Source organism: Ornithorhynchus anatinus, chromosome 12, assembly GCF_004115215.2.
Source record: "Ornithorhynchus anatinus isolate Pmale09 chromosome 12, mOrnAna1.pri.v4, whole genome shotgun sequence".
NCBI lineage: Eukaryota > Metazoa > Chordata > Mammalia > Monotremata > Ornithorhynchidae > Ornithorhynchus > Ornithorhynchus anatinus.
In genome coordinates this window covers 22,513,025-22,539,926 of record NC_041739.1, presented here as the reverse complement: position 1 = coordinate 22,539,926, position 26,902 = coordinate 22,513,025, and the positions used below count along the sequence as shown (strand labels likewise).

General features: G+C 39.9%; 1 protein-coding gene across 21 annotated transcripts in view; it reads right to left on the bottom strand.

The window, feature by feature from the left end:
• Positions 1-26,902, bottom strand: part of IQCM (IQ motif containing M) — a 370,600-nt gene that overhangs the window by 288,956 nt on the left and 54,742 nt on the right. For all 21 annotated transcript variants that reach the window (XM_029076889.2, XM_029076891.2, XM_029076870.2 and 18 more), the window contains 3 exons: positions 23,323-23,413; positions 21,384-21,472; positions 634-752 (listed from right to left, as the gene is read on the bottom strand). In XM_029076889.2, the coding sequence (XP_028932722.1) occupies positions 634-752; positions 21,384-21,472; positions 23,323-23,413 (299 nt within the window). The remainder of the gene's footprint in view (positions 1-633; positions 753-21,383; positions 21,473-23,322; positions 23,414-26,902) is intronic.

Genomic DNA, 26,902 nt, shown 5'->3' with positions numbered 1-26,902 from the left:
TTCCTGAAGGACCCAAGTTTTCCTTTTTAAATGGCCAGATCACAACCTCAACATTGAGGTCCTGAAACACAAGTCTACCAGGACAGAAGTGATGCTGTTCAGCTTCAATTCGATTGGAGTGGACATCCTTAGAGAATTGTGAACTACGAGCCTCAGAATGGTGGGCGAAAGAAACACACACTTTCAGAGTGCACTAAAAAATAAAGTCTTCCAAAAAGTTGGATGCGGCAAATCAATCAACCAACAAATGGTATTTATTGAGTGCTGACTGGGTGCAGAATACCATATTAAGTGCTTGGGAGAGCTGGTCTAGCAGCAAAACTGCAAACAGCAGGTAGTCCTGCAGGGTGTAAAAGCAGAGAGAGGGCCACATAAATTGACCCTTTCAGTCACACTTACACAATGATAGTTATCACCATCTTTGAAATAAAACAGCTGTACAGACCTCTGTGCAAACTCACATAGTCTTTTACATTTACAGCTGCTGCTAATGCTGCTGGTCAGATGTACCAAGGGATTGATCAATTCATGAACAACAGGCCAAAGCAAAAAATACTAATTCCAAAGGTGTAGCTCACATGGATGACTACCAAGTCGAAAATATTAGTTGTAAAATGTCTCATCTAGATTTACCTCATTGTACAGTTGCATTAATACTGATGACTGCTGAGACATGCTAGAATATTTTCCTCTGTAAGCTGAACGAAAAGATTTCCATGATATAGGTTCTTTCCCATCTTGGTCTGATAACCCTATTAGAAAGATCAATGCAGGTTAGAACAATATTTATCTAGACAAATTCCCCACTAATCATACCATTTAATGGTACAAAGAGAAGAGCAAATCATCTTTATGAGTTTGCAATTCTGGATTAAAAACACATCTTGTCATTTTGTCAAAGAGAGATGAAGAAGTGAGAGCACTAAAGAAAGTGAAACTTCAATTAATTATCTCTTCAGGATGGTAGGGCAGCACCATCATGTTTACATCCTCTCTGCCCAGCAGCAGATGAATCGGTTTGTTGAGGTTCATTCCCCCTTCATTCTATCCTCAGAACAATGTAAACACTTGTGAATATCTTGGGGCATGGACCAAATCCACGTTGGGAAGCGGGAGCTATAAAAAGTACATGAAAGCTTCTCTTCCAGTTAGTCCAGGGACACTATCAGAACAGTATCTGGGGAAAAGGCAATCACTGTAAACGCTCGAAGTTTTCTCAATTAAGGACTGACTAAAACAGTTAGTTTGGTTAGAGTTGAATTCACTAAAAACCAAAAATACTTCTTCTGCCTCTAGACAGTGCTCTGCTCAGGGATTTTTGATTTGAAAAGGTAATGAGGTATAAATAACAGAATTATTCTATAAAACATCAAAGAAAATAAACCTGTGATTGGAGTTATATGAGCAATTCTGAATTCTCCCATGGACATAGATTTAGCACTCAGTTCTGAAGATTATGGTTTTTTTCTCCAGCGATAGATTCTCAAGTGCTAAAATGTTGGCAGGGATAGGCTTTGTTGTTACTCTCTGCCCTCAATTTTCTCCTGTGAGACAGTTTTCAAAGACAGAAAATTCAATTAAAGCTACAATCCATGCAAAATAAATCAATAGCAAAAATGAAATCAGTTGGAGTTTTATTAAGTAGGCACATCTGTAGAAAGTATACAAAAGACAAATTGGAACCAACCGACTAATTCCTAGGAATGCTTGGTCATCTGTCCAGTTTTATACCAGTTTTTCACCTGGTAAGTTTCCTGAGCGGTGCTAGCACTGCTCCTGAAGCCTTTATGTCTAGTAATTTTTTTTTTTTTTTTTAGAATTCCAGCTTCTCTCACCTACCATCACCAAGTTCCACAAGTTGGGAGCAGTGCTTTGCCTTATAGCAACATGGGAGGGAAACCCAGTGACTCTGAAGTGAAGGAGACAAACCTAAACTGGTTCCCCCATGCCCACCCTCCCCCCATGCACAACCTCCCTTCCCTACACTACATTATCAGGAGTCAGTCAGGAACAATTAAGCAACCCCAGGCCATGGAAAGATAGTGCCTGGAAAGGAATACTGAAGCGACAACGCTTGCAACAGGGGCCTGGGAGTCAGAAAGTCCTGGGTTCTAATCCTAGCTCTGCCACTTGTCTGTTCTGTGACCTTGGGACAGTCACTTCACCTCTCTGTGCCTCAGTTACCTCACCTGTAAAATGGGAATAAAGACTGGAGCCCCACATGGGAGACAGACTGTGTCCCACTTGACTAGCTTCTATCTACCCCAGCACTCAGTACAGAGCCTGACTCATAGTAAGTGCTTAACAAATACCATAAAAAATTCCCAGAAAAATTCACCTGTGGAGTCCAAGAGTGAAGGAAGAGTTAATGGATAAAAAGGGTCTAAAGCAAATTGTAAGCTGAGGTTCAACCTAGCAAGTGGCAAAGTTGTATCCGATCCCATCATAACCAACAGCTAGACCCTGCTGAAGGTGCATACTGATTACTTCTAACTCTTCCAGAGTTGGACTCATACAAATAATTTTCTGGATCAAAAGGATGTATAAGATTTTAAGTCTCTCTGGGATTGAACCAAGTTCCTTGAATGAATCGAACATGGCCATAATGACAAAGAATAGAAGAAAGAATAAGAATAGTCCATTGTAATATCAAACTACAGGCACTTCCCAGCCCCCCAGGTCCAAATGACAATACATAAAATTTGCAGATACATCGTGCACTTAATGCTTATGTAGTTCAGGATCCATAGACTCACACTTGATATTACTGCCAATTGCTGCAGGAAAAACAGCCCTCTCCTCACTCCACCTCAGCTTTCCCTGCCTCAACAGCCCTCTTTATAATCAGTGACTTGTTTTCCATTTCAACGGGTACTTAGGAGGTAACACAGATAGGAAGGAAATGGAAGGGATGAAAATCTCTTCTTTTCTGATGTGAATCTGCTTCTACTCAATTACCTGCAACCATGTGCAGCATGGAGGAGATTTCCCATCTTAACACCACTCTAAATGACTCTGACTAAAGTAATGCGGCCAATCCTCCCAGGCAGCTCACAGTAGGTGAGAGAAGTGCTTGTGGGAAGAAACAGACGTAAAAATATCTACAAACACTGGAATCAAGATAAATGAATTGAATGGTCAATAGATATACACCACAGCTGAGGGTGGGTATAAGAAATAGCTTCTTGTGCTTCACCGTGGTCAAATTTAACACCTGGGAACTGAAGCCTCAACCCCCTTCATAATGTCGGTCCTCTCCACCGCAGACGAGTGAAGTGCTTGTCCCCACCATGCTCTGTGCACACTGGGTCAGGAATGAAAGCTACTGTTGAGGCTTCTCAGCCCCTCTTCACTGCATCTGTGCAAAACATCCATTAACTGAAGTCTCATTTCCCTAGGCCAAATAAACATGCTGTATGCAGCAGCCATGTTACCTTCCTAGGAGTCAACACTGGCTCTCTTCCATACCATCAAAGAGATTTCCAGACCATCCTGCTTTTCACCCTTCCAGCAGAACAGCACTTTCAGCTCGAGGCCTTACAAAGATGGCTGAGGTAGTTCTGGCTGTGGCTACGGGTTTGCCACGGATTCAATCATGAGGAGCCTGAAATTCTGTTCCTCTAAGCCACAACTCCCTATTGACTTTTATTCTTGTTTTGTGCATTTATCTGCCTCATGCTGTTTTAATGTTTCATTGTTTCATCACTCATACCTGTCTACAGTTCTCTCCCCTTCCTATATTCGTAAATTGTGAGCCCCTTGAGGGAAGGAGTCTGTGTCTTCCATCTGTGTACTCCGACCCGGAACTTTGTACAGTGGTCTGCATACAGTAAGTGCTGAACATAGTCTATTACTACTAAGTGAACTTGGGGCCTGAGGCAGGCAAGATTAGATCAGGGTATAGTTAGGAGTAAAGGGTGGGTCACAGGAAGAGTGTGAGTTGGGCAGAAGCAGGTGAGAAGAGATAGTAAGTTAAATGGAGAGAGCTGTTGGAGAGCTTTGAAGCCTATGGAAAAGAGACTATGATGAAATGGGAAATGAGCAACTATTGGAGGGTTTCGACAAGAGGGGAGTATTTGTGTTGAGAGACATTTCAGGAAGATGATCCAGGCAGCAGCATGTATTATTGACTGAAAGAAGAAGCTGGAGTCAGGGAAATCAATAAGGAGGATGATGCCGTAGTCTAAATAGTTCTTCAACGAATCTAATCATTCAATTAAGTCTATTTTTGTAAAGCATCATATAGCACCTTTGGTTTGACAGATAACAGTCACAATTTATCCACAAATTTAAGAAATGTGCATTGGAATAGGATTTCCTACTTGTCACATCTAGTCCAGAATACGCTCAATCAATGGGGCCTTAGGAATGGGTCAAAATTACTGAAAGGTTATTTGTCAAAGCAAAAGATTCAGGAGAATCCTTTTGCCTACCTTAGGCAATGGGTTGATCACCAGCCATTATCTGTGAAGAAATACAGAAACTGACTTTCAGGGAATTTGGAAGTGAAATCAGAGGAGGAGAGAATATTTCATATGAATGAATTTACAAGAATATTCATTCATATGAATATTCAGAACATATGAATGACATGCATGTGTAAACAAAAGCTGTGGTAGGACAGGCTAACTGGCAATATACTTAAATGGAAAACAGATGACAGTGTCAGTGGAAATGATTGAGATTATAAAGATGGGTCTTTGCAGGAAGTGGCCGCAAATTTGTATAAGTTTAGGATGGAAAAATGACATTTGCAGAAGAGACTGGGAATATTTATAACTCCTACAAGCTAAATAAAAACTTGTTTCTAGAACTAGGTTTTAAGAAAAAATGAACACCAGGAAGATGAACAAGAACACTGAGTATGGTGTTGGAATACAAGTGAAAGCATCAGAGATGATGACACTAATGAAGGTGATGAATATAGAAGCAAAATGTTAATAAAGCCTACTAGTGTGAGAGGATGTGGGCAGGGAATGTGTCTACCAACTCTGTTTTATTTTACTTTCCCACGGGTTCAGTAGAGTTTTCTGCACATAGTAAGCCCTCAATAAATATGATTGATTGAAAGGATAAGACTATTAAAATAATGAAACTGTTAAGCAAGTATGAAAAGCAGTGAGATTACAATAGTTTAGTAAACCTTTAAGATCAGACTGCAGTAGCATTAACCAACTTGTAAGTTGTTTAATCGATTCTCGATTTGACAGGTCAACTTCTAGCTCCAGTAAATCCCAAAACTAGAAAGTGCAGAAACTAAAACAGTATCATTTGTGATTTAATAATAATGATAATAATGGTATTTAAGTGCTTACTATGTGCCAAGCACTTTATGGGTTTTCAACTAGTGTTTTGTAACTGGGAAGAAGCCTAATTGGTTGCTTGGGTGCCATGTCCATGTCAAAAACTCTCCATTCCTGCACAATCCAGAGAATGTATTTGTTATTTATCCACAAATTGTTTAACGATATTAACGTCTGCCTCCCCCTTCTAGACTCTAAGCTCCTTGTGGGCAGGGATTGTCTCCCAACTCTCATGTCGCACTCTCCTGAACACTTAATACAGTGCTCTGCACACAGTAAATGCACAATGAATGCCATTGATAGATTTATAAAATTTGAATTGGTTGGCTAAAGTAAAAAACAAAATAAGGAATAACTTTTTATCTAAAACATTCACAGCAGTTTCAAATATTTTATCTAAATTTGCTCTCAAAACATTCCAGTGCAGTAGGAAAGGGAGAGCATCATTATCGCCATTGTGCAGATATCTCACTATCAAATAGAGTCATAAGTTTTCCACTTGAATAGCAGCATAGCTCAACAAAAATCCTTGAGGCCATAACTCATGAACCAATATATGCAAATGCACATGCCTTGGGAAACCCTCACACAAGGTGACATGCAACAAAATTTGGATCACTTTGCAGAGTCAGTAGAAATACAAGGTGACAGTTGGCTTAAAGAAGATTAAAGTCATACCTAACTAAACACTAGGGAAACCCTTCACAGTGCCAAACATCTTCATTAACAGCCCAAACCCAGAATTGGACACTTCTCCAGAATCCTGCTAATTGGCAAGAATGCTGTCCAATGATACACTTACTAGCAAGAAAGTACAATCCTATGTCATTAAAGCCAGGACATCTTTGAGAAGGATAGCAGCAGTTCAAGAACACACACCCATAATTTAAAACTATGTAAGATTCACATTATTGATTTGGACATGACAAAAAAAAAAGATACAGGTATTCTAGGCTGGCATCAAATTGTTAGTTGAAGGGCCCAGATAACATGGAAAAAAATGTATTGAAAATGGCTGTTAGACTAAAAGCTTTTGTGTTATGAGACTGAGATAGTTTGGCTGCATAACACCAAACTATGACTAAAATTGGCCGTTCTATCAGATTCTTGGTGATAGTTCTGTGAAGATCTCACTAGTCATGGCCAAACCAAATCTCAGGGTCAAGGTCAAGATTCAGTGTTACAAACTGGAAATGACACCAGCAGAAAAAATAAAGGTCAAGGTTTTCCGAATGACAGTGAACACAAGTAACATTAAACTCTACAAATATAAAGCTTTATTGCTTATCATCAGCCATGTGCTTGGTCACAGGAGCACCGTAAAGCTTCACTTGGGAGAAGTGGATGTAAAGAATTTAGACAACTCAAATTTAGTTCACCCTGGTTTCCTTTATACCCCAGATTTAGTTTATGTGGAGAGAAATATGTGGAGAGAACATCTCTTCTGGACGGGATCCAGGGGAGCAGTAGACAGGAATCAGAGTCCAAGTCAGATAAACGGGCCTTCTTTCCAAATTCCCACTGAGGAAAGCTCTGACAACAACCACTTCCACTATCTACTGAGAAGCTAAACTCCACCCAGGATGCATCGATAGCTGTTGGTAAGTCAAACTAGACCTCTGCAACCCTGGAATCTGTAGTACTTCTGGCCCTTGCCAATCCAAGCCTGTTTTGGAAGTGTTGCAAAGCACATTACTTTGGTGGTGACCTCACCATCTAACAATCTCCAAAGATATAGGAGCATCAGGTCCCACAAAGAGTAGCTGAGGTAATTCTCTTGTACACAGGATGCTATTAACAAGCAAACCCAGTTGATTCCAGAACATGGTGTAATGTTTTCAGTTAAAAATAAATAAAAATACCTGGTAGAACAAAGACCTTCTCTTGTTATGCTGAGGTTTTTGCCGTTTTCGGTATCCTGGGTTTTTTTTTTTCCTTCAGTCTCATGAACTGTTCAAACATCTGGTCAAAATGGCTATTTCTATTTTTTGGTGGCAACAGTCTTATCTATCTTCCACAGTTTTTCCCTCAGTATTCAATTTTGGTGTGACTTGTCGGAGGTTGCATAGCATCTTTAAAATACTTTTTAACGCTATTTAAGTGCTTACTATGTGACAGGCACTGTACTAAACACTGGGATAGATATAAGGTAATTGGGTTGAACATAGTCTCTGACCTACATAGGGCTCACAATCTTAACCCCCATTTTACCAATGAGGTGAGACACAGAGAAGTGAAGCAACTTGCCCAAAGTCACACAACACACAAGTGGCCGAACCCGAATTAGAAGCCAGATTCTTCCGACTCCCAGGTTTGTGCTCTATCCACTAAGCCATGCTGCTTTGCAGTCCCTCTTGCTACCCCATTTAAGCTCATTTAACACATCCAAAACAGAACCCTCTTCTTCCCACCCAAACACTTCCCTCCTCACAATTTTCCAAGCACTGTGGAGAATACCACTATTCTTCCTATCTCCCAACCCTGCAACCTTGGCACGAGCCTCCATTCACCTCTCACATTCAACATGTATATTCGGTCTGTCACCAAATCCTCCAAGTTCTACCTTCACAACATTTCTAAAATCTTGCCTCTCCAGCTCCACACAAACTGGCACTATACTGCCACTATAAGAGAAGCAGTGTGGCTCAGTGGAAAAGCACGGGCTTTGGAGTCAGAGGTCATGGGTTCGAATCCCGGCTCGGCCACTTGTCAGCTGTGTGACTCTGGGCAAGTCACTTAACTTCTCGGTGCCTCAGTTACCTCATCTGTAAAATGGGGATGAAGACTGTGAGCCCCACGTGGGACAACCTGATTCCCCTGTGTCTACCCCAGCGCTTAGAACAGTGCTCGGCACATAGTAAGTGCTTAACAAATACCAACATTATTATTATTATTATTACTGGTTCGAGCACTTATCATATTCTGCCTCAACTACACCATCCACCCCCTTGATGACAGCCCCGACTCCAGCCTCTTCCCTCACCATTCCATAATTTACTTATGCAGGGCATTTCGCCCCACTCCCCAAAAAGGGACTTGACAATGTAAACTAGGACCCAGTAGTTGCCATCAGATGTGAGCCAAACTCAAAATTTGGGGATAGCCTCTGCTGCTTTGGTCTGCCTGTCTCCCCCGACTAGACTGTAAGCCCATCAAAAGGCAGGCACTGTCTCTGTTACCGATTTGTACATTCCAAGCGCTTAGTACAGTGCTCTGCACATAGTAAGCGCTCAATGAATACTAGTGAATGAATGAATGTTTTCACAATCCCCTTCTGACTTTAGTGAAAATGGAACAGAGCACATCTGTACCATTAATAATATGTCTTTGGGGACCTTCCTGGGAATCTAGCATGGATTTTGACCTGTGCAGGCATAGCCAAATAGTTTGCCAACAGCAAAGTAAATTAGCCATAACAAAGTGCTTTAATACAACAAATCTTAACTGGAGCACCAAGAACATAACAGTCCCACAAGCTATATACACTGCGCAATTGCTTGCACACCTTCAACCATTTTTACACAAGTAATAGTTTTTGTGGTATGACACGATGCCTAAAAACTTTGTATAATTACAACTCCAACTGACCTCAGTCAATAACAGGGACTTTTAAAGTGAATTCCCAAAGCAGATAAGCATCCATATCAATTCACCAGGGTACAAAGGGTCAGGTGCAGGTTTAATATACAACTGAGGACAGGTTAATCTATGTTCTTCAATCAGTCAACAGCATTTATTGAGAAAGAGCATGGCCTAGTGAAAAGAGAGCAGGCCTGGAAGTCAGAGTACCTGGGTTCTAATCTCTGCTCCGCTACATACCTGCTGTGTGATCTTGGGCAAATAATTTAACTTCTCTGTGCTTCAGTTCCCTCTTCTGCAAAATGGGGATTCAATTTCTGTTCTCCCTCCTACTTGGACCGTAAGCCCCATCTGGGACCTGATTATCTTGTATCTACCCTAGCTCGCAGTACAAAGCTTGGCACATAGTAAGAGATTAACAAATGCCACATTCACTATTGTCATTGACCATCTACCTCTAGACTGTAAACTCATCTCTAGAATGTAAACTCATTTTGGGCAGGGAACATGTCTAATTCTGTTTTATTGAACTTCCCCAATTAAAACAGTGTTCTGCCTATAGTAAGCACTCAAATACCATCGAGTGTTTGATCTACTGTGCGCAGAGCATTTGGGAGACTGCAAAAGATTAGAAGATGAGATTCCCGATCTTCAAGAAGTTTACAGTAAGGCGGGAAGACAGACACAAATTAGGTATTGAAAGAGTAATAGAGAATACAAGGTATGTACATAAGTGCCATGGGGGTTATGGTCATTTAGGTGTTTAGGTGTTGAAAGAGTAATAGAGAATACAAGGTATGTACATAAGTGCCATGGGGGTTATGGTCATTTAGGTGTTTAGGTGTTGCAGACTAAGTTTACCGTGGGCAAGGAATATGTTTGCTATATTGTTGTGCTGTACTCTCCCAAGCACTTAGTACAATGTCCTGCACACAATAAGTGCTCAATAAATACAACTGATTGATTGCAGACAAAGTGACAGTAGGAGATTATGAAGTGGAGAGACTAGCAATTACTTGAGTAAAGGCTCCTGAAGGAGATGTGATCTCAGAAGGGATCTGAAGCAGGAGATTGTTGTGCTCTGATGGACAGGACGTGGGCCTCCTAGGAAGGTGGGAAGGTCTGAGCAAGAGCTCTGAAGTGGGAGAGATGAGGTTGAGATTTACTAAGTTGTTTTGAGTGGCCTGAAGATTGGGAATGGGGGGTGAATGAAAGAAGAGAGTGGCTAAGTAGAGGAGAGTTGAGGAGTACCATAAAACCAATGGTTAGGAGTTTCTGCTTAATTTGGAGAATGGGAAATGATTGGAGTTGCAGAGAATTATTATTTTAGACAAATAATCTGGACAGCTGAGTGAAGTATAGACCGGTGAGGGAAGAGACAGGAAGCAAGGAGATCAGTGAGGAGGCTGAAGCAGTAGTCAGGATATAATAATAATAATAATAATGTTGGTATTTGTTAAGTGTTTACTATGTACAGAGCACTGTTCTAAGCACTGGGGTAGATAGAGGGTAATCAGGTTGTCCCACATGAGGCTCACAGTTAATCCCCATTTTACAGATGAGGTAACTGAGGCACAGAGAAGTGAAGTGACTTGCCCACAGTCACACAGCTGATGAGTGGCAGATCCAGGATTCGAACCCATGACCTCTGACTCCCAAGCCTGGGCTCTTTCCACTGAGCCACGCTGCTTCTCTAGGATAAAACCAATCTAGGATAAAACCTCTAGGATTTCTAGAATAAAAATCTCTAAGGATAAAAAACTTCTAGGATAAAAATCTCTAGGATAAAACCAATCCTATCTGCTTTTAGGATATTGCAAGTGGTACCTACGGCTGTGGCCATTTCTAATGGGAGAGGTCAATAGAAATTCTGGAAATGTTGTGGAGGAAGAACTGACAGGATTTGGTGAAAGAGTGAATGGAGGGTTGAAAGAGAAGGTGTGAAGGATAATGCCATGGTTTTAGGCTTCGGAGACAGGAAGGATGGTGACACTATGAACTGTGATAGGAAGGTGGTGTAAGAGGAGAAGATTGGGGGATGGCCAATATGAGTTCCATTTTAGATATGTTGAATTTGGGGTGCTCGAGGGTCATCCACACACAGAGATATCCTGGAGGAGAGGAAGAGAAGAAGAGAGGTCAAGGCTAGAGATTCATTCAATAGTATTTATTGTGCGCTTACTATGTGCAGTGCACTGTACTAAGTGCTTGGAATGTACAAATCAGCAACAGATAGAGACAGTCGCTACCCTTTGACGGGCTTAAATCTGGTAGTTGAATCTGAGAGAGAGGAGCAGGTCCCAAAGCCGAGTGATAGTAAATTGCATCTTCAGATGTCAAGATAGCTAATCCTAATGTACATCTGGGATAGGATTCATTTTTATGACTGTATTTATTGAGTGTTTACTAGGTGCCATACGTATGCTAAGGGCTGGCAAGGAACAACCTTGTTTCACACAGGTTCTAAGAAATGGGAGAGTGTGTATTTTATCACCATTCTAGAGAAACAGGCCCACAGGAGGCTGGTGATGGGGATTAGAACCTGAATCTTGGAGTTGATAGCTCTCCCAGTGTCAGATATGCAGGTGGACTACAATTAACTTGGGTGATCACTAGCTCCTGGGGGAGAGAAGGAAGTGGAAACAAAGCACAGTACAGTGCTCTGCACATAGTAAGCGCTCAAATACAATTGAAAGCACTTTAGGAGGTAAGAGGCAAAGGATGATTCCTTTAACATAGAAGGCTCTTTTCTCTAGAATTCCTCTGTTCCAGCTCTAGAAGAGGGATCAAAAGCTAGCATGTCAACCTTTCATTCTTGCAGTGTGATTTAATCCACTATGGAGTAATTTTAAGGCTTAAAACCACCAGAATTTAATAATAATAAGGATGGCATTTGTTAAGCGCTTACTATGTGCAAGGCACTGTTCTAAGTGCTGGAGAGGATACACGGAGATCAGGTTGTCCCACATGAGGCTCACAGTCTTAATGCCCATTTTACAGATGAGGGAACTGAGGCGCAGAGAAGTGAAATGACTTGCCCAAAGTCACACAGCTGACAAGTGGCAGAGATGGGATTTGAACCCACGACCACTTATAACCACCACTTATTATATCTTTAGTTCAGAGAATACTTCTACATCCTAAATCACAGTGATATTTCTAAATTTAATTAGCACACTATCAAAAAAAGTTGGCATTCACTAATTTCATTTTCCTAGTTTTGTTCAGGGTAGTTGAAAAACATCTATGGTTGGTAGGAACAAAAATGCATTCTTATAGTGAATTCAATTTTTTTAGTCATCTTAGTAACTTCTCAATCATATTACTATATCTTGCTTGATTTTTATTACTTTTTACAGTTATTTTAAACTCCATTATCTTCCTCAAATTCCATTTTACTAGCTGTTTTCTCCCTTAGTATTTCAAGTTCCAGCCACAATTCCACCCCCACCCCCTTCAGCCTTTCCCCTCCTGAACACCTAGTTTCTATTTTATCAACTTTTAGGTTCTCAGTTTAATTGATTCATACTTTTTATCCATTCTTTTAAATCCAGAGTTGACACACTAATGTAATTTTGAAAGAACAAAGTTATAGTGGAACATCTTCAGCCATTAAAATGGTTGTCTGAATGTACCTTGAAAAAATAATTAGATTTCCCACTTTCAGTACCATTCAAGTATTCACATGATTCTAACAAGTTAAAAATGAGAAAAAAATGGGAAACTGATGATAAACAAAAAATTGAGATTGACAAAACCACATTCATTCTATCATCTACTGTGTCCTGCCACAGCTGTTTATAAATCCTCAGGGATGCATTTTATTGGAGTCATGCACACTGCTCAAGTTGTTCTCACAATCCCTGTGTCACTACGGAAATATACACGAAAGTTTGAGGCAAGCTTTTCACAGATACTATAAAGCTTTCATGAGTTCCATAAACATCAGTTTGGGGAAACTACTTCCCAAAAGGGGAAAAAAACAAAACATCATTTTTTCGAGTAATACTGAATAGAAGAAATATTTCAACTCTTTCAAATCAAACTTCTGGAAATATGACCATCCAAAAATGAAAATGAGAGGTTTACCATGCTGCCAGAGCCTTGCTTAGTTCATGAGATTAGTTCTAATGTATTTTCTGTCAGAGTGGAGAGTCCAAAATAACGCAATCTTACTGCAACAGTGGGACTGGATCATTATTCACATTGAAAAATAAATAATTTTAGGGAAAGTTCTCCAGGTGTGAAAGATGAAACCATCTAAATGACCAAAGATGAGTTAAATGAATAGAAGTAATTCAATAAGATTCAAAATGTTGGTTAATGGTTTACAATGATTAAGTCAAATCCTCATTTTATTACTCCAGAAGAAATGCAGTCAGAGCATGAATAGAGAAGAAAAAATAGTGCTCTCATAGAAATGTCATTTATTAAATGTCACCCTAATTACTTATCAACCCTAAAAAGCAAATTTCTAAAAACTAAACGTTACTTAACAAGCCAACGGAACAACCTTTACTTTATTTTTTTCTTTCCAAAAAGCCATTACATTGTAGCACATTTTACACAAAATGTTTTCCTTAGCTCATGTTTAATACATTCACATGCATGAAATGAAATGTTTGAAATAAACATTCCTTATATATGTCCACCAAATTTCCCAGTGGACTCAGCTTAGCACAAACTGATAAAATGAGTAGCCATAAAACAGGATATTCATTTTCATACCCCAATTCAGTTGGTGTGTAATTGAATAGATTCATTATATAGTTATAACAAATTAATTCCTGCTTAAAGTAATAAAATATTTTAACTCTTGGAAAGCAGTCAGGAATGACAAAGACTTCCTTCTTCAACGAAGAAGGGATGTTCTGTGATCACAACAGTTATTACCTTCATCTATCTAAACCATAAACCTATCTTCTAAGACTGCTTAGGGAAATTTGGAAGTCTTCTGAAGCTCAACCATCCAAAGATTACAGGGAATCTCATTGGTGTAAAGTACATTTTAGAGCACTGGAAAAGTGTTCCAGCATATTAAATTAACAGGGTGGCTGCTGATGTTGGTTTCTCTGAACTGGCATAAGGCAGGGTAGAAAATTCAATATCTTACTTCAGTCTTAAAAGGTAGGTGCAATGATCAAAAATGTTAAAAAAAAAAACAAAACCAATTTTCAGTTCTGCCAAGATGTTTATTGCCCTGTAAAATTGTCACCAGTTCTTCCCATGTTTATTATTGATTTATTTCATAATGCACAAACGTATACAACATAGTTTCTATTTTCTGGTAGTTCATGCTTTAAGGCATCTGATGTATCCTTTGGAGCAATGGACTTGTTGGTTATAATGATGATGAGTTAAACAGTAGAGAAATTGAGCTAAGGGTTGTATTTTCAATTTCTGTTCAATCATACTTATTGAGGGCTTACTCTGCAGAATACTGTACTAAGCACTTGGGAGAGTTCATATTTGTCCATTTCTTTTAGGCCAAAATTCATTTCTTTATAGAACCAGGACACCTCTTTCCATTCCTGACTTCACTATAGGGACCAAATTTTCCAAGTGGGTCAGAGGATGGGGTTAAAGGGTCAAAAGGGAGATAAGAAGTCAATTAAGGCAGCTGTCAAAACTGACAGAGAGCAGGAAGTCATAACGATAAACCAAATTATAGGCCTTACCTTGCCATCCTTTCCACCGCACAGACACATTTATTCATTTGTTTGCATTTGTTCATTTATCCAACTGTACCCACACCTTCAAATAATTTTATATTTATCAAATATTGATTCTGCTTGTTCTCTAGTGCCTGGATCAGTGCTTTACACATACTAGGCAGCCAAATGTTGTCTATGATGAACATACTATTAGAGATGGAGGATCAGAGATAGAAAGCAGAGACAGAGTTAGAGAATCCTAGAGACAAAGACGCATGCAGAGAGAAACCCAGAGAGAGCATGAGACCTGAGAGAGAGATCCACAGACAGCAAGAATGATTATATAGAAAGAGATGCCGAGAGCCAGACAGACGCACAATGGACTGAAACCAACATTGACATTCATGCACAAACAAAGAAATGTTCATTTTGTGGGGCAATGGGCCATAGCAGAGAGATGCAGCAAGTCCTCTCCCCTGCCACTTCATCTCCCCTTCAGCAGTCCTCCTCTGCTAACACAGCCAACCACAGGGAACACTTCTCTGAATGTTTCTGGCACATTCCACCTTGCCCTGGAGCCTAGCCATATGAAAAACCTCCAAGGGATCACTCAGTTTCTGTTCTTAATATCAAAACTCACCCAAATAATTCTTGCCTCTTTGGAGAGGCTCATCCTGACTCTCTGGAAGATTCCCCTTGGCAGGGAGATCAAGACCCAGCTCTTGATCCTGACAAGTTTGTTTTCACTAACCAAGTCAACCAGCCTCAATTATCTCTTCCTTCCTTGCCTTAACCCAGGGATAATGGTATTTGAGCACTTACTCTGTGCAGAGGGCTGTGCTGAGCACCTGGGAGAGTATAGTACAGTTGGTAAACACTCTCCCTGATCTCAAAGAACTTACAGTCTAGAAGGGCAGACAGACATTTTCACCTCCACAAAACTCAACAAGTCAACACCTGATTTTATACATGGCAGTTAGTGGCTGCAACAAGGCAAATCCATTTAGTTACTCTCTTGGCTTCTGCCCCACTCATTGCTAGACTTGTTCTTGCTGCATCTAGAAAACTTGGGCAGTCCCATGCCTGCAGGAGGTGGAGCTGAGGCTGTCCTGGTGGTGAAAAGCTGGTGACTGAGTCTCTCCTCTCCAGAAAACAAAAATGAGGCAGTTGGGATGGAAAGGATTCAGCCAATTATCCTACCTAATACCACCTGCAAACCTATCAGAGCCCTGAACGCAGCTGAACTTCATATTAGAAGATGTCACTGCTGAATTACATGTGGATATGACTGAAAAGATCTCTCATTCTCTCACTCGCCAACTGCTCTACAAATTATAACATGCTATATTCTGCCTTCCCAGGACCTGCTTCGATGGATTTCTTAAGGTACCAGGAGCTACTTGACCCTTGACTGTCCCAAAATAGGAAATGCATTTTTCCACTAATAATTTCACTTTTTTTTTAAAAAAAAAAAGCTGATTTCATGTGAAAGGTGGCTCATTGGTACAGCTGTTCCTTTGATTTCTTATTCAGACTCTTCAGTGTCCATATTACAGCGATATAGCCTTCAGGCTTCCAGTGTTCCAGATATGTTGGAAAATGTTAATATGATTGTAGCAATTATCAGGAATTTAATATGGGTCTACACCCACTCATCATCAGAATTTCTTCCTCACTTTTACAATGAAACAAACACCTGCAATTTACCAGACAATGTGGACTCAATTTTTTTTTGTTGTTTACTAAAAAACACGTGGAGCTGATTCTCAAGCTCCCATAAAGATGGCTTTATTGTTTATAGGGAATGGATTCTTAGAGTTTTGTGTGATATACCCCCAATTTTTTTAAAATTAGGGGTGAGAAAAAGGGAAAAAACTGACATGCTAAGTTTTTGTTAACCTTTTCACTATCAAAACTTATTGATTTATAAATTCATTTTAAATTTATAAGTTAATTTATAAACTTATTGATTTATAAATTCATCCTAATTCTGCTAGAGTTGACTTAAATCACTGTTATCAATTTTGTTGACTATTTTGGGAAAATAGAATGGTTTGATCATTCTTAAATTTATACAGTGTATATATACATAAGTATATATTGGGGAAGTCTCTTCTGCTTATTTTGAATTGTCTGTTGAGTTTCTTTGAATAACTGGCAACTAAGATTGATTTTTGCAGGTCTCCTTTGTAAACCTTATCTTCTTCACTACAGACCCTTCCATTTTTAAAAATCAAGGTTTAAATATATCAACTTTGGATTCGACAGTGGAATCTGACATCGCAAATTAAGGATGGTTGTCCAAACGTAGCTATGTACACTCAATAGTAGCTGACATTTTAAGCATTCATTTTGTCTTTTGTATCATTTGCAAATGCCCAAAAGAAATAGTATGTAAATAAATCGCCAAGATCACTTCCTGAACCGTGTATTTTTAAAATCCAGCAAATCATATACATGCCATGATCCCCAAATTGTACTCTGAAACGATTTAATTATATCTTGACTAAGGTTGGGCTGTGAGTTTAGCATTACAGACTTGGACTCTGGCCCTTCCTAAGCAATTTTGCCTGTTCTAAGAAATACACTCAGATCCTTAGGCTATGTCAGTATGGTTGATTGAATCAGAGCTGAAGGTGCTGTGTCTATCTGACCCCTAGCTCATCACTGTCAGAGCTAAGCAGAGCTTTGTGGGAGATTCAGCCCCGTTCAACTATTTTAGGCTGCTTTGCTGGAGAATGCACTAACATCTGAAAGCATAAAGTAAGTCTATACTTCCAAAACACCAGGAGACTCTTCCAGTTTAACAGCATCCAAGTATCATCAAAAGATTCCAAGATGGTGATTTACGAACTTTATGCAGAGATGTCTGTGTTCTTGAGGCACAGTCTCAAGAAAACTTGTTAGTTAAATCAGGAGCAACTTTTCAGATTTGGCACAATACTATTGAGTGAAAATGAGTGTGAAGATATACTTGTTTATGTATTCAAAAGTACATCTATACATAAATATATATACATACCTCATCCCAAATTCAGAATCTAAATATCAAATTATTTTAACTGTCTTGATTATGTTACTTAGGAAATATTGCACAGGATGTCTAAATATACAACCATTGTACCTGTAATCAAATAAGATTATTTCTCAAATCAAATTTTACCTTTATTTTTTCAGGCTCTGATTAACTGTTTCAGGTGTCTGAATTATTACAGCATACTGCATATATTTTTGCTGAATGAAATCAGTTCTCCACACACTATTCTGGCAAAGTGAACCCATGAGCAACAGAAATACTCTGCTTTCCCAAAGATATTCCATCTGATATAGGGCAAAATGTGCTTTCAGATAAGGCAAGACACTTAGGAGGGGATCTATTAACATGAGCAGTAGAGGATCCCACCAAAAGTGTAACCTTTTCTATTTGCATTCTCTTCTAAAGAAACAATAAAACTCATCCATGATTCACCATACAGCCTATCACTCCAAATTTATGCAAGAATGTGCAATGGGATTCTGGGTGGGTGTGAATGAATGAATATATGACTAAAAAAAACATTATTTAGTCCTCCTGTTTTGTAAAAAGTACTTAGGTTAAACTGTGTGTGGTTGCTTAGGGTAGGGTAGGAATGTCTTTGTAACTATATACTCGTTGCCACTGCGCTTCAAATCACCGCACTCATGCCTTCTGCAAGCCTGGCTGGGTGACCTTAAGCACCTTTTACCCCAACGTTATCACTGCATTAATAAATTTGTGTGTTGAGTAGATTGCCACCCAATCTGGAGGTATAGAATGAAGCTCTTTCTCCAGTAGATTCTCTAAAAAAAATTGAAAAATCTACAAGGATTCCTTCAGGACCATAGAGCAATGGGCTCTGAAAACCACAAATAACGCACAGAATGTTACCAGTGTTAAAGGCAGGTGTGGCTTGTTAGCATTTAGAGAAGCAGCATTGCTCAGTGGAAAGAACCCGGGCTAGGGAGTTGGAGATCATGGATTTGAATCCCTGCTTTGCCACATCAGCTGTGTGACTGTGGGCAAGTCACTTCACTTCTCTGTGCCTCAGTTACCTCATCTGTAAAATGAGGATTAACTGTGAGCCTCAAGTGGGACAACCTGATGACCCTGTATCTCCCCCAGTGCTTAGAATAATAATAATAATAATATTGGTATTTGTTAAGCGCTTACTATGTGCTGAGCACTGTTCTAAGCGTTGGGGTAGACATAGGGGAATCAGGTTGTCCCATGTGGGGCTCACAGTCTTAATCCCCATTTTACAGATGAGGGAACTGAGGCACAGAGAAGTTAAGTGACTTGCCCACAGTCACACAGCCGACAAGAACAGTACTCTGCATGTAGTAAGCGCTTAACAAATACCATTATTATTACTATCTTATCTCTTTGACAGGCCCTTAGGCTCAACATTCTGAGATATCCCCTACAAGTCCATCATTCATTCATTCATTCAATAGTATTTATTGAGCGCTTACTATGTGCAGAGCAGTCCATCCTCTCAGCCTGACTACTGTCAATCATTCCTTCCAGGATTCCTCCTGTCAGTGATGTTTCCCAGCTCAAATATAAACTGAAGATAACTGTGGTATGTGCTAAGTGTTTACCATGTGACAGGCCCTGAGTTAAATGCTAGGATTAGCTACAATACAAGTGTATAGAGGCAACTTCTGACCACATGCAAGATGGTGAAAAGATTAGCCAAGTTCTACTCAAAATGAACTTTCCCTGCCTTTTCTTCACCCATTCTACAGAGCCCATTTCTATACACGTACTGAAACAAATGAAATCAATATTTTCTATTTTATTATTATCCCATCAGAAACCAGAGCATGGCCAATGGCCAAGAAAAAGGACTCCAAAGACTGCGTTTCCTTTGGAAAAAAGCAAAACATTGGATGTCAAATTTCTAGTTATCCCAAAGCATTTAGGAGTAATGATTTTTTACAGCTGATTGTGACACTTTATGACCTGTTCAACTTACAGCTTTGCATGAAAAGTTATATGAGTGTTGAGAGACGTACAGTGCGATAAAAACTAATAACCTGACCAATAGTTTTAAAGCAAGGCCCAGTAAAATTCACAGTGTTTTCTCTATTCTAAGGATAACTACTTCCTCTCACATTCACACACAGAAGAAATGTAAGATGAGTAGTTTGGGGATTTTCATTTGGCTTAATGTACTTATTTGTCTTTATGTATTGTATTACTGTACTAAAGACTGGCTTCCCCTAACACGTTTTGCTGCTTCCCTTCCTTCTCTTTTTTTGCCTTATGTACATTTCCTTATACCCTGCCATTTCCCACATCTTTATTTCATTATCTCTCTCACCCTTTAGACTGTAAACTCGCTGTGGGAAAGAACCATGTCTACCAAGTCTACTGTATCACATTCTCCCAAGTGCTTAGTAAAATGCTCGGCACACAGAAAGCACTTTATTCATTCAATCATATTTAATAATGTTAATAATAATGTTGGTATTTGTTAAGCACCTACTATGTGCAGAGCACTGTTCTAAGCGCTGGGGTAGATACAGGGTAATCAGGTAATCTTCATCCCCATTTTACAGATGAGGGAACTGAGGCACAGAGGAGTTAAGTGACTTGCCCACAGTCACACAGCTGACAAGTGGCAGAGCTGGAATTCGAACTCATGACCTCTGACTCCCAAGCCTGGGCTCTTTTCCACTGAGCCACATTGATTTACTGAGCACTTACAGTGTGCCGAGCACTGTACTAAGCACTTGGAAATCAATACCATTGATTGATTTGTTCCCATGCCTCTCCATCTCTCAAAAGTCTTTCCTTTATTTTAATATCTCCACAACCTCAACCTTTTAAGACAAAGAAAAAGCTAAAACTGTTTTTTTAGGATTTTTTAATGGCATTTGTTATGGTTTTACTGCTGCTTTCACTTTGTGGTATGTGCCAAGTGTTTATCATGTGACAGGCACTGAGTTTAATGCTGGGATTAGCTAAAATACAATTGTATAGATGCAACTGCTTAGTAAAATGTTTCGCACATAGAAAGCACTTCATTCATTCAGTCAGTCATCTTTACTGAGCACTGTTCTAAGTAATGGGGTAGATACAAGGTCCAACACAGTTCGTGTCCCAACAGTCTAAGTAAGAGTGAGAACAGATATTGAATCCCCAATTTGTAATTGAGGAAACCGAGGCCAAGAGAAGTAACTGACTTGCCCAATTTCACCCAGCTGGCAAATGGCATAGACTTTCAGGCCCGTACTCTTTCCGCTAGGCTACACTGCATTCTCAAGATTTGTTTCAGCACATGTTTAACTGAATTTTCCCAGGAGTATCAGAGAGCTCCACTGTAGATCAGTCTGGGGAAGGCTCTTATTTTAGCTAAGGAAATAACTGGAATCCTGAGGAAAAGTAAAGTTCAGAATTCCTTTTTGAATCAAGATCTTCCAAGGTCTTTGGGTTGCCTAAGTTCTAGATATTCCTTCTATCATAATCATTCAACTTTCTTTAAAGAATGATTTCTATTTTCTTTTAGAAAATTACATAGGCAATTATTCAAATGGAGAAAAAGTGAAAGCATGGCAAAGATTTATCTTTATAATTCTCCCTATCCTCCAATATTCACCTCCATGCTCACAAATCCCATCTCTAGAGTTCAAATAAAGGATGTGAAAATTAGTTATCAAAAGTTGTTTCCAAAGCCTCTTTATCTTCTGACACAGTATTTAAGATGAAACATAAAAGAAATAACCATTAAAGACATTGGCTGTTTGTTTTCCCATTTTAAATGAATACAAGTGGAGGAAAACTACTCTGTCTCCACTAACATTTTAGGTCAGCAAGACTCACCTCTGTTTTTCAGCCAAGGAACATCAGCAGTTGTTGGCCATGGGAACAGTCCAGGAGAGGTTGAGGAAAAGCTGATTAACTCTGAAATTCTGCTCCCCAAAACAAAATTAGATCTATTAGTGATTAAGTAGTCCTTATTTTAGATTGATTTTACAAAATTCAAGGTGTAGTTCCCTACAATCTGAAGAAACCATAAAAGACTCAAAAGACATTCACTGGACTAAAATGTAATAGAGATATTCATTTTCAGTCAAACTCACACTACTTTGGCTAGCTAATTAACAGTAATCATGCTCACCTGACAGCTGCTTCGTGTAAGTTAGGAGGAGAGAGATTTTCATTCACCAAATGGCAGCTTCAGCTGGGCACAGACCCAAAAGACCTGGGTGGAGCAGGGAAAGTGACTCACCAAGGCCTAGGGGCCCTACCTTGACCAGGGATAAATACCCAGAGATAAAATATGAGATGAGAACATTCTGGATCTGGTGTGTGGTGCAGCAAATGAAGAAAATGAATATTGATTACCCCAAGACCAAGTCTTTACATTAAATCAGCTGCATTTTGCTAAATGGTTGCCAATAAGCAGGGCCCCATTTTCTCTACTTAACTTCATTCGATGGACCTTATGAAATACTAAAGCTTTGGAAGAGATTTTGGTAGAAGCTCTGTCTTGGAAAATCTCATATTCAATCAAAATAAGGTGTGAAGAAAACAAGTGCTTGTCAAGTACTTTTTAAACATAAGTTTAAAAGGGTATACAGTGGAGGGCCAGTTGGTTTGAATTCAGATTTAATGGCTTCCACTACTTACAATAATCAGCTACCAGCCTTTATAATAACCGATTTAGCCTAAAAAGAGTAGTCTAAGGAAAAATCTGATATAATTTATGGAGATCCTGGGACCATGACCAAATAAAGATTAATAGGAAAGGAGATTTTTGAACCACAGGGGAAAAGCTTATGGCATTTCCCTCCCTATCTCAGAAGGAAGAACCAGTGGAAACTTCAAACATCCCTCACTGGGACAGTAAGGACCACCTTAAATTCCTGCTGAAATTCCTGCTAACTCTGAATTGCCAGAATAATGAGAGAAAACATAAATTTACACTAGTACATGATCTATTCATTCAATAGTAATTATTTAGCGCTTACTATGTGCAGAGCACTGTATGTACTAAGCGCTTGGAATGTATAAATCGGTATGATAAACTAATCCTTAAAATTCTAGATATCCAAATTTATGTAGATTGAAAAATGGTATTTCTGAATCAGGCATAAATAAGGTTCACACATATGCCTTGTGGAAGCCAGGTAATAAGTATAATTACTCATATATTCTCTGGTTCAAATGGTAATTGATTCAAAAAGATTTAGATTATTGATATTCTTATTCAGCATATCAACCCAGTGATAGGTCAGTGTAATGCTTTGAGAAGCAGTGTGGCTTAGTGGAAAGAGCACAGGCTTTGGAGTCAGGGCTCATGAGTTCGAATCCCAGCTCTGCCACTTGTCGGCTGTGTGACTGTGGGCAAGTCACTTAACTTCTCTGTGCCTGAGTTACCTCATCTATAAAATGGGGATTACGACTATGAGCCCCAAGTGGGACAACCTGATTACCACGTATCTACTCCAGTGCTTAGAAGAGTGCTTGGCACATAGTAAGGGCTTAACAAATACCATTATTATTATTTCTAGACTGTGAGGCCGTTGTGGGCAGGGATTGTCCCTATTTGTTGCTGAATTGTACTTTCCAAGCACTTAGTAAAGTGCTCTGCACACAGTGAGCACTCAATAAATACAATTGAATGAATGACAGGGGGGAGGAGGAGGGGAGTTTGAAAAAAAGATAATAGGAATGAATGGGGAAAGTACAATTGGATAAAGTTTACTACATAAACACTAAATAATCTTAGATGGCATTGCTAACCAACCTGTATTACCTGTTAGATCCACACTGTTGTCTTTTTTCTTGTTCCATTTCTTTACTCACTGATTCAATTATGGCCAGTACTTCACCTAGATAAACTGGGTCTAAAAGTTAAAAACAAAAGAGCAAACCTTTAATGGTATTCCACTAATAGTTTTCAACCTCATATACATTTTCCCAAGTTACATGGCAAATCGTGGTTATTTTAATGATTAAAAAAAGTATAACATTCTTCAAAGAAATTACTATCACATGCACACTCTATAAACACATTTGAGTGTGTTTTTACACTTAGATGTTTTGCAATTACCAAAATTTAGGATTCAAAAGTATTGTGCAAATGAAGTACATGCATCATGACGGCGATAGCTCCAGGACTAATGTCAACAATTGCAGAGCACATAATCATAAATCTGAAGAACCCCTTTCAAAGTTGTTAGCATAACAGTAATACTCCTTAGCTTTTATAGAGCACTTGATAATGTGGAACAATTTTGTAATTGCCAGTAAATACACGTAACATCACTGAGTGGTCTAAGGGAATTACTAACCCCTTTTACAGAAAAGAAAATTGACTTGGAAAGAGTTCTAGTGTGTTGGTCAACACAAGAGAGTATTACAAGAGGTGTTCTCACATCCTAATACAAAGAGGTACTTTCACAAAAGCCATAGAGGGATATATTCTGTAATTTCAATCAAAGACAGCAAATGATAGAATATAGTGCTTAGAACAGTGTCTGGAACATAGTAAGCACTTAAATGTCATCATCATCATCATCATTTCAATATAGGTTAAACATGAACTCAATTTTCCCCCCAGGGGAGAAGAGACAGTATAGGCTATATTATATGAACTTGCCAACCCTACACTGAGATGAAGGGGCCCTCTGCTCCAGATGATGATGATGATAACAAATTCTGATATTTGTTAAATGCTTACTAGGTATCAGGCACTGTACTAAGTGCTGGAGTGGATACAGTAAAATCAGGTTGGACACAGTCCCTGTCCTGAATGGAACTCAGCGTCTTAATCCCCATTTTACAGATGAGGTAACTGAGACACAGAAAAGTGAAATGACTTGCCCAAGGCCATACAGAAGAGAAGTGACAGACCTGGGTGAATTCTGGCTACACACTGTTTTGGGGTCAAATTTAGGAGTGGGAAGGGATTGGAATACTTATTCATGGAGATTCTACAGTAAGTTCTTTCTTCATCCCTTTGGCAGTCATAGCTAATTATTTATGTGTTTAATTTTTATTTTTGTCTTCAATTTTTCCTAAGAGCTTACTCTGTTATATGGAGTAGCTTCGGCAACTTATGTCCACTTGTCTCCCTATATTAGCTTTTAAACTGCCTCATGGACTGGGCCTAGGTCTCATCTTTACCACTCATAACTATAAGCATAGTCAACTGTATACTCTATTCAGCTAAAGCTGGCGTTTGGGCTACCACCTGTTTAAATCCAGTTCTTGTTACTGTTCCCGGTTTGCCTATCTTCCCTTTATGATGTAAGCTATTTGAGGACCAGGAACATGTTTTGTTTCTGGGGTAATCAGGCCTCACATGGGGCTCACAGAGTAAGAAGGGAAAAGAGGTACTGAATTCCCGTTTTGCAGATGAGGGAACTGAGGCACAGAGAAGTTAAGTGATTGGCCCTAGGTCACACAGCAGACAAGTAGAGGAGCCGGGATTAGAACCAAGGGTCTCTGACTCCCAGGCCCATGCTTTTTCTACTAGGCCTTGCTGCTTCCCATTATTTTACTTTCTACACTCTCCAGTATCTTAGATGCAATCCTTGTTCAATCAATCAATTGTATTTATGAAGCACTTATGGTGTGCCGAGCATGTACTAAGCGCTTGGGAGAGTACAGGATAACCGAGTTGGTCAGCACATTCCCTATCCATAACAAGCTCGGTCTAGAGGGGGAGATAGACATTGATATAAACAGATGACAGACACGTACGTACATGCTGTGGGACTGAGGGACGAGTGAACGAAGGGAGCAAATCGGGGCGATGCAGAAGGGAGTGGAAGAGGAAAGGAAGGCTTAATCAGGGAAGGTCTCATGGAGGAGATGTGCCTTCAGAAAGGCTTTGAAAGTGCAGATAGTAATTGTCTGTCGATATAAAGAGGGAGGGCATGGGCAAGATTGAGGTACAGTAAGTGGGTTGGCATTGGGGAGCGAAGTGTGTGGGCTGGATTAATAATAATGGTGGTATTTGTTAAGTGCTTACTATGTGCAGAGCACTGTTCTAAGCGCTGGGGTAGATGCAGGGTCATCAGGGTGTCCCATGTGAGGCTCACAATCTTAGTCCCCATTTTACAGATGAGGTAACTGAGGCACAGAGAAATGAAGCGACTTGCCCACAGTCACACAGCTGACAAGTGGCAGGGCCGGGAATCAAATCCAAGACCTCTGACTCCCAAGCCCGGGCTCTTTCCACGGAGCCACTCTGCTTCTCTAAAAATAATAATAATGGCATTTGTTAAGCACTTACTATGTGCAGAGCACTGTTCTAAGCGCTGGGAGGATACAAGGGTGATCAGGTTGGCCCACGTGGGGCTCACAGTCTTATTGCCCATTTTCCAGTTGAGGTAACTGAGGCACAGAGAAGTGAAATTCATTCAATAGTATTTATTGAGCACTTACTATGTGCAGAGCACTGTATTAAGCACTTGGAATGTACAAATCAGCCCAAAGTCACACAGCTGACAAGCGCAGAGCCGGGATTGGAACCCATGACCTCTTGCTCCCCAGCATGGGCTCTTTCCGCTGAGCCGCGATAGGCGAGCAGTAAGGAGGAGGCAAGATGTTTGAGAGCTTTAAACCTGAAAGTAAGGAGGTCCTCTCTGATGCAGAGGTGGATGGGCAACCACTGGAGGTTCTTAAGGAGTGGGACAACTTGGACTACAAAACTATCCACTAGGTCTTGCTGCTTCCATTCTACAAAACCATTCAGATGGAGTGAAGTATGGACTAATCAATGAAATTGCTCCGGGATAATAATAATAATAATGTTGGTATTTGTTAAGCACTTACTAGGTGCAGAGCACTGTTCTAAGCACTGGGGGAGATTCAGGGTCATCAGGTTGTCCCACGTGGGGCTCACACATTTTTAAACCCTATTTTACAGATGAGGGAACTGAGGCACAGAGAAGTGAAGTGAATTGCCCGCAGTCACACAGCTGACAAGCGGCAGAGCCGGGAGTTGAACTCATGACCTCTGACTCCGAAGCCCAGGCTCTTTCCACTGAGCCACGCTGCTTTGAGCAAGAGGCTCCAAAAGTGAATTTGAATAATGAAGATCATTTGTTGTGTGTGTTGTGTAACATCATTTTACATCATATAGACTATGTACTAGTAAAATTAATGACCTTCCTGTTTTTCCTTTACATCGTACAGACTATATGTGTACTAATAATATGGAAGCAGTAAGACCTAGTGGATAGAGCCCGGGCCTGGGAGTCAGAAGAGCTGGGTTCTAATCCCAGCTCCTCCACTTGTCTGCTGTGTGACCTTGCCCAAGTCACTTCACTGAGCCTCAGTTACCTCATCTGTAAAATGGGGATTAAGATTGTAAGCCCATGTGG